General features: G+C 32.3%; 1 protein-coding gene across 1 annotated transcript; it reads right to left on the bottom strand.

The window, feature by feature from the left end:
• Positions 1–2,911: 2,911 nt before the first annotated feature.
• Positions 2,912–7,124, bottom strand: LOC106108392. Its single transcript, XM_013289554.1, has 5 exons — positions 7,051–7,124; positions 6,168–6,262; positions 5,039–5,146; positions 4,715–4,832; positions 2,912–3,178 (listed from the first exon to the last, which is right to left on the bottom strand). The coding sequence occupies exons 2-5, from the start codon at positions 6,207–6,209 to the stop codon at positions 3,126–3,128; spliced, it is 321 nt and encodes a 106-aa protein (XP_013145008.1). The 5' UTR covers positions 6,210–6,262; positions 7,051–7,124; the 3' UTR covers positions 2,912–3,125.
• Between the last annotated feature and the right edge of the window lie 5,182 nt (positions 7,125–12,306).

Below are 12,306 nucleotides of genomic sequence, written 5' to 3'. Positions count from 1 at the left end.
ACCATATCGCCGGTTACCGTTAAAGTTAAAATTATTTGTAACAGTAATATTTGGAATAACCTTAAAATTTACTAAGGATGAGTTACATTAACTAACTATAAACCTTAACCAGCACATTCCCGATGGTTACGTCTTCGGATGTTCATGATATTCGCTACACCAGTTTTGCGCTGGTCAAAATGACGTCATATTTGACACTAATCATAACCGCCCGATTTTGGGCGGTTATAGTTAGCGTTACGGTTAGTGTCAGTTCGGTAGTGTCAACTGTCACAAGCTCTTATCTTCAAAAGCACAAATAATGGAAAAAGTAATGGAAAAAGAAAATATCTACTATTATACTATACGTAATGCAGAAGAATAAAGTCTTGCGTGCTCGGAAATAATGGATTTCCAAGATGGAACTCAAAATTTGGCCAAACATTCAGTTTGGACAAATTTCGAGTGTCTAAGGCCATAGCAACAGCGCTTGTCCCTTTTCTCTTATTTAAAAAAATGTCCTCCATAAAAGGTCAATTTATAATATGCATTGACAGGACAATTTATAATATGGAAAATAAATAAGATGCATTTATATTTGTATAATTTTATTGCTTCATTTTTGCTACATATTTGAGTAGTAAAGTAAATACAGTTTCGATAATGGCCCAAACTAGTTTATTTTCACAAGAGTTTGCCATTTTCTCCATCTTCGTGGGCAAAAAGTTTATTTCACTATAAAATACCATGCGTATGATACATAAATATAATCGGCGAAACATGAATTTCCAAACATTTTAATTTACGTAAATGTCATTCTTGACACCAACTTGACACTTTAGTGACATTCAGGTTTAAATGTTTCCATTGTAAAAACGAAAAACACATAAAACCTCTGTGAGAATATGTTTTTGCACTTGTAACCCTATTATAACTTTTACGATAACCAGCGATTTGATGCAACTCACCCTAACAGTTTACATTAGTTAACATTTTTTTCTCCGGTAAGGATATGTCCAGTAAGATTATATGGTCGATTTTAAATTATGTACGGTAACATGCACTAACAGAACACCTATTGTTTTGAAGACGCTTCTCTGTCCTTGAATAGCACCTCTAAGGTTATTGTGCATTACTCCACTCCTCGCCCACACGGCACCGCCCCGCCTTGCGATCGCCGCAGCTTTCTCTCGCCGCCGTCTCGACGCCGCCAATTGAGGGGGAGGAAGGCAACGGCGCGCCGTCCATTCGCCGTCGACCCGATCGCCAAGTCGCGAGAAAACGCTAATCGTCGCACGTTGATTTTTTTTACAAGCAAGAGATTTAAATACAATAATGGTTATAGAGTGGACTTTATTTTACCTACCGCAGTGTTTCTAAAGTACTAATCGAATAGTAAGATAATCGAAACTCCATTAGCATATTATTTGAGCGTATTTTTTGGGTCATAATATCCTTTATAATTATTTAATACGTAATATGTTTTGATCACACATTAAAATTGTGCTTTTAGATTTGCTTCATAGTTATCTACATAATAAAATGAACGATCCAGAGCATAGACACTTACATTATTTGAAAAGTCATAGTTAATAACCTCAATAAATGGACAGGTGATTGTATTATTTTTGCCTATGCCGCCATTGTGGCGCTGAAGGTAGCTGTCAGAACAGATCTGTCATTTTCAAGCCATCGCCTTTTATTTATACAGAACTAGCTTTAGCACGCGATTTCGTCTGCGTCGAATTTAAAAAAAACTAGCCGTAAGTGTTCTTCCAGACTATTCTACATTTGTATCAAATTTCATCGAAATCCATTAAGCCGTTTTGGCTAATAAGTCTAACAAACATCCATCTAAACTTTCGCATTTATAACATTAGTATGATAATGATGATAGCACTCTTCTTAATTGTTTTTATTTATTACGATAGTTACTACTTTAGGAGCTTTTCACTTAACATTTTCTTGCACTAAGATATAACAACGATTTGAATTGATTACTAATTAAGACATCCAGTTGCGCTGCATGGCTGACTTTCCCTTAACTATTATTCTTAGATTGAATAGACACTTACTAAACTAATTCGTATGTCTCTTGACCACATAAACAGTTGAGTTGGTAATTTTTCTTGAGGTGGTCGAATTGCGCTTTGAATAAACCTCGTTTAAGAGTTGGTTGTAGTTTCTAGTTTGTTTAGTATGAAAGTTTAGTATTGAATTAATAGGAATGGAATGATTTCTCACACTTCAATAGTGGTCCAGTATTTCTGTCGATTAACGGTTTGACTGTTACTTACCCTTACACTAAGAATTATAAATCTATCGGTAGGTATTGATGCCAATAAAACGAAATATTTAATTAATCTAATGATTTATTAATATTAATCCATTTAAAAATAAAACTAATAAGCGTTTCAAAATATAAAGCTAGTCTATAACAACATTAAATAGATAGACTTAAGAATAGTATAGCCTGACATAGAAATTAGAAAACTTCTTAAAGTTGTGTTACAATTTTTGGCAAAAAAAAGTTTTTGTCAAAGTTATAAGTAATTTTGAGTATTTATTAAGTGTAAAATTTGAAAGTTAAAGTTTCTTTTTAAGTAAATGACAAAATTAAAACAATTCTCAGTCAGGCGTTAACAATAAATAACATCTAAATTTATTTATTAATTAGTTATTAGAGCTATTACAATTATAATAATTAAACCCGTCGGTAAAATTCTAACGGCGATTATTTAAAATACCTCAAGTTGTAAGAGAGATAGTGCCTATGCAATAATTTTAATTTTAAGAAAATTAGACTATTTACACATAATAGTTTGTCCAAATTCATTGCTTTATTCACAATTACAATAATACATTCTGAATTTCATTATCTTAGCTGAACGATTATATATTATATTATATAGTTATATCTATAAGACCGGAATCTGTACAATCAATGCTTATCCCTAAATATATGCTAAGAAAATCGAAATACGACATCAAGATGGTTAAAAAAATTACCTAATATGATTAAAGAAATCTCAATTTAAACGAAGGACACCACTGTGGTGGCCATTGACTGACAAGCTGTATAATATACAACTGTACAATTCCTATTAATACAATATACAGTGAAAGTCTTCTTTAATAATATGCGATTACTCTTCAATGTCTACAGTAATCTCCACGTCGGGTTCTTCAGCAGGTAAATCTGGAAAAAAGCTGAATTATTAGTAAAGGTAATCGATATGTACTGTTCCTACTGACTACGAATATCTACACAATAAAGGAGTTTATAATCTTAACATGATTTACTGCCTTCACGCAGCACCTTGGCCCCTTTGCGAAAATTTTGCATACAACAAAATGATAATGAACTGTGACCTTAAAAACATGGAAACCTACGAGGTAATGAGTATCGTATCAGTCGTTGCCTTGTTGTCTTAAGACGAGCTCGAGGATAGTTAGGTTAGGACGTTAAAATGTATCTCACAACTTCTTTGAACAATAAAAATCCTTATGTCACAGGCCTGGTAATTTTAGATAGCGATTGAGAAGTAAGAGACAATATTTCAGTGTAGTTTGTAATACATTTTAAATAAATATCATTTTAATTTTTTTCCATGTGAAAATAGAACACCCGAAATATAGATGTACATGATTCTTTTGGCACCCGACAATCGTTGAAAAATAAAAGTGACATTTAATGTCGGGGTAATAGTGGCTTAGCCTGTCAATTCACTTCGCCTTTTTACTTTGCTTATTATGTGTGGTTTTTTAATGTTATTCCATGAAAAGAAGTGATGAAAGTGTTTAAAATTAGTATCAGAGAGGTTTTATTCAGGAGGTTCAAAGTGGGAGATATTTTTATCGCGGGAAAGGAGTAGGGGGTGCAGTAATTACAGTTAAAAATGTGATACATCTTGTGTCTATTGTAACGAAAATGTGATACCGTTAGTGAACTCAACAAATTCCTTATTCTCAAGGTGACGCATGTATAATATGTTTAATTTTGTTATAATAGACTTATAAATATATTTCTAAAGGTTGCTTTATTACCTACTCATTCCAAATTGCAGTGACCGAACCCTTAGTTGTAATGTGTTTTGTCCAACTGAAAGTATTTCCTTCATGACATAAAATAAACAAGAATTTTGATTTTTACTCGAACTCTTTCACTTACGTTATTAGGGAATTGCTGTGTGTACTCAGAAATATAACAAGAAACTGGCTGTCTGGTGATTTTATACCACACGGTTTCGTTCAAACCACGGGGCGTACCACATAGGTTGAACTGTGCATAGATTGTAAACACCAATCATTAAGATTTCTATTACTCTCTAGATAAGCACTGATTTTCTAGTTACATTGTAAGGTAAAAGTACTTCCTTCAGAATTTCTGTTTCCGTTTTCTAAATGGAAGGATTTCCCTCTAATGTAGACATATTACCGTGCTGGTAGCTCTAAATGTTTAGAGGCGCCATCCTGTCAATGTCAAAAAGGTGCGACAATAGCCTTGCGGCACTATACTCAAATTATGTCAACTGACGACAACAATGACTTCTATAAATGGACATATTATAATTCGTGGTGTTTTTCGCCTATTTGATTTTTATCTTGGCGCTGACGGTTGCGGTTGCCGGCGGCGGAGAGAAATCAAAGTAGTCGAGATGAAATTAACTGTTATTAACATCAAGGTATTAATCAAACACAAAGAAAACGTATAATAAGTATCAACGGTACATACCAGCCATAGGGATCGGTTCATCAACGGGCGCGTTTGCATATCTCTGCCGATATTTCTCTCGAATTGCAGAAATAACTTCGCAGTTCAAAACTAAATACAAAATAAAAACGATTACGCCCTGCAAAAAGAAACCATTAATAAAGCACAAAAATTACATTACTTGTTATAAGGGATAGATTAATTTGAAACTAAATGACCTGTGATAGATAGAGGCATGAGCTGAACTTCAAATAATGAAAATGTTTTTGATTTTTTTTTTAGATTATTGTTATGTTAATTAGATTGGAAAAAGGCAACTGATGAATATTTTTTAAGAATTTTTACCTGATTGCTCGTAAGAATTGCAATTACTTTCTCTAATGTTATTTCGGCCGCTGATCCAGGAGGAGGCCGGAATGGTTGCGATACGTATTGCAGTCCGAAGACTGGGATCTAAATCAAATATCATTTGTAATCAATTTGTTAAATGTAGAAAATACATTAAAATAGTATCATGAAAATGAATGAATGAATTAGAATACTACTTTTGCCAAATTGTATAAATAAAGTTTCATCATAAAATAGGACTTCGAAATCATTAAGTATAACATTTAGCAGAGCCATTTATATATATAGGACTCCGTCCGCGCGGAATTAAAAGAAAAAATGCAAGTAGCCTATGTGTTCTTCCAGACTATTAATCTTCATCTATGTCAAATTTCATCGAAAACGTTTAGGCACAAACTCTAAAAAACATTCATCCATCCATTTAAACTTTCGCATTTATAATATTCGTATAATATTTGACACTTCATTCATATATTTATGGGCGCGAAATGATTGTTATTCTTGAACGGTTAAAGTTACTGGCAATTAATAATTTTGAGTACTGGCTGAATGTGCATCGGCCATGTTAGATGTTAAGGCGGCAATCGAATGACTGATGATAGTTATCATTGAATGGTGGAATGATGCGCTTTGTTAGTGATAAAGTCAAATAGTTCATTTCTGTCAATGTTCGCAATCCGATTAGATCGTGTTGTGCAGTTTACATTTAAGATGTCGGTCAATTAAGGATGGTGTTTCTAAAGTTATGCGATTGTTATTTATTGTTATTACACACCCCCTCTTTGATCCTCCAAAAGTTAAAAAAGTATTATTTTTCTTAATATGTTCTTACAGGAGTTTTTTTTTTTGTTTTTCGATTGGTTAAGTTTATAATTGGTAATCGGGAAAAAGTTATTACTACACATTTAAGATCTTTATTATTTGTGTTTTTTTTTCTGGTATAAAAAACGAAACCCTTATTTTTTAAGTGTATATGGTAATAGTATCGGATATTACTTTTATTGTCCTGTAAGTTACGAAAATCGGCTAATTATAAATGAATATTCTATAATGTTATTCTAGATGAGATTCTTGATGTTTTTAATAAATCCGTTTGTGATATTTGCAATGTATTTATTATACTTACTAGGGAAATTATAGCGTGTAATGTTTTCAGAAACTTCGTCATCGGGTTATCGAACTTACTTCTTAATGTCAGATAAACAACACAGAACAAAATACCTGCAAATAGAAAACAAAAAGTATTCAAATTAATTCACTTCCAACTTTTAGTCGTTTATTTTTAAGTTTTTCGTTGACAATTTGTAATAGACTATAACAATTTTATGTTAGTCAAATATAATAAAAAAAAATATGCCATTGCCCGTTGTATAGTGGCGACCAACTCGGATTTATTCGTAGTGTACCGTAATCAGTAGAGCACATAGTGTCAAGTCAAACCTTTCCATTGGTACTTGTTGCGCTAGTTCTACGAGTACAATGTATCCAAGCAAGTAATTAATTAATTAAATACGAGATTAATCGTATCATAACCACAATTTGTATTAATCTTTTAATTGGTTATAACTGTTATTGTTAATTGTTAATCTGTTATTTTTCAATAAAATTATTCTTATTCTTATTCTTAAGTCATACGTAATTACGGCTCATTTTCAAATTAAATTTTTCGTAATTAGTAGTTTTAACATTACTTACAAGATTCGTACAATATACAGAGAAAGAATGCAAACTGATAGTTGGAATTTAAAACAAGTATTACAACGAAATATTTTTAAATCAATTTTTCTTGGTGGGCGGCAGTGCACCCGAGCGACCATGACCACCCGGTGCGAGCATGGCCAAACACTATTTTCTCGAAGCGCTTCTGGGCACTTTTGACACCCCTGTAACTTAGTTGTGGATAAAGATGAAGGTTGAAATACGTATAGCTATAAAAACGAACACAGTTATATATATTACTATTTTATTATATTTATTTAACGCTATTGTCCTTATGAAATAAATATTACCTAATGAGGCCACGAGTAGGGTTACAATGGGCACCGTAATAACCCAGTGGGTGCTCCCGATATCTATCCAGCATCTAAGAAAAGACATAAAAAACGATATAGACAAATAAGTAATATTCTATAAACCAAATAATTTTAATTTGCCACATGGCGAGGGGGACGGAATGGCGACGCAACAAATGGGACGCGAGCAGTTACAAAATGAGTTAAAACACATCTTAGAAACAGTTAACAGTTACCCGCGATACAAAGCAAACATCAAGTAGGAACAAGTAATATCGAGCGAACCCGCGAGGACAATTGTCCGTTTCTTTTAAAAATGCACTTTTAACTAGCAAATCAGGAAGATCGCCTTTATTTTGACATTGTTGCGTCACCATCCCGTCACGTGATTAGCAAATAAATTACTTTACTTATTTAATTAATTTCGATTTGGGAGTCTACCACTTCATGTAAGCAATTCTATAAAAATAAGGTAAATGCCACCAGTACGTTTATTTATTAGGCAACAAAATAAAAAAAAAAAAAACAATTAGTTGTCATTTTGCGCACTGTAAAATCTTTCTATATACTGTAAAGATTTTTTATGACTGTTTTGTCGAAGTGACTCACCCGATGATTTGTTTCTGCTATGAATTAGCATCACCGTCGTCAAAAGACAGTTACCTGTTCCTTTTTACGTATATTTAATATCTTTAAAATAATGTTTAACAATTAAGTTACCTATTAATTAAAAATAAACTACATTAATCGCGACAATCATAGATTAAACAGAGTTTATTCGCATTGCTTTATAATAGCGCCAAATCTCCTCTGAGGGAGAACAGTTATGATGTCCATTTTAATTTTTTATTAAAAGGAGATATCTATAATACAAAAAATTAACTTTCTATATTTAATAGAAGTAAGTAACGTAAGTAAACATTCGCAGTAAAATAAATCTAACGCTATTTAATCATTATAAACAGTATCGCCACAACATTCTTTGAATATCACAAGGATTCTACAATTAAATAAAAATATAGAATACTTTACAGGAATGTCGAACACTAAGGTACTCACGAATTTCACTATCGGAAAGTACATGGCAATTTATGTTTCCTCATAACCTGTAAATTTTTACCCAAGATATTTCATAACCACGTGTTTTTTTTAAATATCTAATAATAAAATAGGAAATAAAAATTAAATTAATTGAAATTAAAAGCGACAGTTAAAATAAGTCCATAATTTTTTAAAATAATACATAAGAAACGCTTCAGGGATAAAAAAAATTAGCGTATTGGTTTTGCATTTACAATCTATCGTGAGGTACAAGCTCAAACTTAATACTATAAGTAAATTTAAAGTGTAATTTTACCTGTCTGTTTCTTCATATTGAATTCGGACGATTACGTATATAACGTCAATTATAAAGGGAACGCCCGATCCAATAAGAAGATACCAACGCCTTAGTTTTGCCTCATTAATTGGCACCTTGAAAAGTTTTTAAAATAAACAACATATTCTATTTTTAAAGTACTTAGTACATAGTTTTTTTTAGTACTACTCCAGCCTGTTAGTGTAAGCGGACTCTTTCAGAAATCCAAAAATTAAATACTAGCTGTTGCCCACGACTTCGCCCTTGTGGAGTTTTAAAATTCAAATCTTTCTAACTCCGACAAACACGCCCACAATGGAAGATCGAAACCGCGTACATAATCTACCTTCGAAATTGATTTCTACAAATCGCTCGTTCACTCCGACATATAGATATAATAAAATTGGAGTGTCTGTTTGTAATATCAAAAGGAAAATTCCAGATTTCGGACAGATAATGCATGTGCGTTGCTAATAACGAATATAGCATTATTTTTTTTGTTTATCTATCTGTCCGCAAGCCGGTTTGTTCCGGGTAACCTCCGAAACGGCTAGGCCGATTTCGACTGGACTTTCACTGAAGGGTAGCTGACATTGACGGGCATATTGTAGGCTTCTTTTTTTTAATTCCGTGCTGTCAAAATGGCGACCGGACCAATAGCCTGAAAGATAGCTGGTAGAAGGTAGATGAACGCGGGAATGCTATAGATGACGTTTTTGACCGACTTCCCAAAAGAAGGAGGTATTCAATTCGTCGATATGTTTTTTTTATGTTTGTTACGGCATAACTCCGCCGCTAGTGGACCGATTTGGATAATTCTTTTTTTATTCGAAAGGTAATGCTTGCAGGTGGGTCTCATTTTTAAATCCACTAACGAAGTTTGCGGGCGACAGCTTATATAATAAGTATTGCAGTAATACGTAACATAAATTTATATTTACATTCACACCTCTACATTTCAAAGTGAATGATTTGAATTGATATATGATGAATTGAATGAAATGACATGACATATAATTGTTGCGATAGTCTACAATTACCGTAACTCAATTCGCATTATTTCCTTCATGGCTCATAGGAAACTAATTATATTCAAACCATTTCGTCACTTACCTCTGCGAGTTGTATTAACATATGTAATCCCTCGAGGAATAGAAATTTGTACGTTAGTAACATCGTATAGATTGAACTTATATGGAGGATCTTGCACCATATCTGTGGGAATAAAACTTAATTTGTTAATAAAAATATGTAATCTTCTATCTACCGTTAATTTCATTCTACAAAATAACAAAAAAGTGACACATCTGTGATAGGAATTCTGTGATAATTAAAAGCGTCATGTTATGTTATTAACTATAATGTAAATGAATTTGAATTTGTCAAACAGGAATGTATTATCAGCGAATTGCCAAATCAGAAACCAACAAAAAACTATTTTTTTACACCACATGTTAGAAATGAGTCCACCAAGAGCGTCGGTAGGTCAGTGGTTTAAGCACTTGACTTCTTATCTACAGGTCTTGGATTCTAATCCCGCCATGTACTTAATTGTAAACTGTAATGGACACGACGTTCTTACGGTGAAGGAAAACATCGTGATGCAATCTACACATATCGGCGAAGAACTCACTAACTTAGGGTAGCCCCTCAGTGGAGACATATAGTGATGAGAGAAATAAAGAAATTGGAAACAATTGTTTTACTTACCGAATTTGCTTGTATCGTTCTTGGATTTTTGACAACAAAAACATGCCATATTAGACATAATGTGCTATCCAAAGCACACGCAAGAAATAACACATAATGTAGTCATTTCTGCGTACGACCTATAGATCTGAATAAATAAAACATTCAAAAGTTAGATTAAATTTAAATATTAGCTGATAAATATTATTGTTATTAAAATATGGATACGATCTATAGGAGATTATATCACATGGACTGCTATGTGATCATAGATTTTGTCACAGCGTTCATTCATAAATTTAAATTTCACATGTTTTGTGTGAAAGTTACAAGAGATTGACTATTTGAAATAGTTCTTTTTACATGAAAAACAAAGGAAAGGCGAAAAGTATTTTTTTGTTTTATTTTACAGGCATGGGTGCAATTTTTGAAAAAAATGTAGGAAAAAAGACAATTAGATAAACAGATAAAATAATTAATGCAGCTTTTATTATTACCAATGCAAATACATCTTCGTAAAATTTGGAATTTTTGTTCGATGTTACATACAGGCTTTCTAATTTTATTATCCGACTAGCTTTCGCGCGCGACTCCGTCCGCGTGACATTAAAAAAACAAAAGTGGCTTCTCACTTATTCTTGCAGACTATCCTCGACATGTTTACCAAATTCAACAAAATCCGTTCAGCCGTTTACTGGCTACAAACGCTTACAAACATGCACCCATCCATCTAAACATTAACATTTCAACACTCAATTATAAACTAAGTTTGAACCTATATGTTATTTTTTTTTTTAATTATCTTTAAAAAATTATTATCCAGCCTTTGAAAAAGAATAAAATTGTAACCTTAATATATTATTTATTTCTTATATTTTTTAATGTCTGTCTCGGTTAAGTCACCCCACATTTCTCTCTCTTTTTTTATATTAGCTCTAAGGTTTTTTGTATTAAATGTTTATGTAGTTATTTTTTGTGGCAATAAAAATTCTATGTATTTATATTTATTTATTTATTTATTACCTTAGTATGACAGATAAAAAACTTACCTAATAAAAGTAAGGGCGCCTAAAGAAAAGACCACACAAATTAAGGACAACGTATGCCCTATTATATATATATCATTGATGGCGTCTACAGACTGAAACAATAAAAATATTTTAATTAAAAGTTTCGATTTAAGATTACGGTTATTTTTTTAAAGCTGCAATGACAATTTAATCTTACTTCCTACTATTTTATTAATATTATAAATGCGAAAGTTTAGATGGATGGATGGATGGATGTTTGTTAGAGTTTATAGCCTAAACAACTGAATGGATCTCCATGAAATTCGGCATAGATGTAGATCATAGTCTGGAAGAACACATAGGCTACTTTTTATCTCGGGAATAGTTACGGTTCCCGTGGGATTCATTAATTTAGTTTTTTTAATGTTTACTCGATCATTCTGCAACAGTATGACATATCTTATTAAAACTTGGCACAGATATAAAACAAAATCAGGAGTACACATGGGATAAGGTTCATCCCTGAGAAATGTCCGGTTCCCGTGGGATACGTAGCTTTTTGTTATTTATATAGTTCGTATGTTTTCTAATACCACGCGGATGAAGTCGCGGGCAACAGCTAGATGTTAATAATTTTATAATTGCTAAGCATACAAAAATAACAGCTACAAACAATTTTTATAAGTATTCTTTATTATCTGATTGTCTAATCTAATAATTAAAAAAATATACATATAATTATACACCGAATTATGTATATACTAGCTATCACTCACGACAGGGCGCGTGGAATTAAAAATAAACAAAAATAAGTAGCCCATGTGTTTTACAGATTATCCCCTATATCTACACCAAATTACATCGAAATCCGTTCAGCCGTTTATGCTACAAACTCTAACAAACATCTATCCATCCATCAATCTAAACTTTCGAATTTATAAGATTAGTATGGTTAATTATTAATTATGCCTAGATTTTTTTGTGGTTCTACATTGTAATTACCCGTAAGCTCATCATTACATTGTCCATATTTAAGTTTTCTCATTGAAAGGGAAACATGGTGTTTTTATGGGAATAAATCTTTGAACCTAACCTATATGGACTTTGAACTTGTGAAATATTGTCAAATTTGTCGTACTATTGTAAGTTATAATATAAGGTGATGTAAACATTAAGGAGCTTCCGTAAAAGCTGTAG

Source organism: Papilio polytes, unplaced genomic scaffold (genome assembly GCF_000836215.1).
Source record: "Papilio polytes unplaced genomic scaffold, Ppol_1.0 DF821544.1, whole genome shotgun sequence".
Lineage (NCBI taxonomy): Eukaryota > Metazoa > Arthropoda > Insecta > Lepidoptera > Papilionidae > Papilio > Papilio polytes.
Note: the sequence above shows the minus strand (reverse complement) of the source record. Positions and strands in the feature narration are given on the sequence as shown.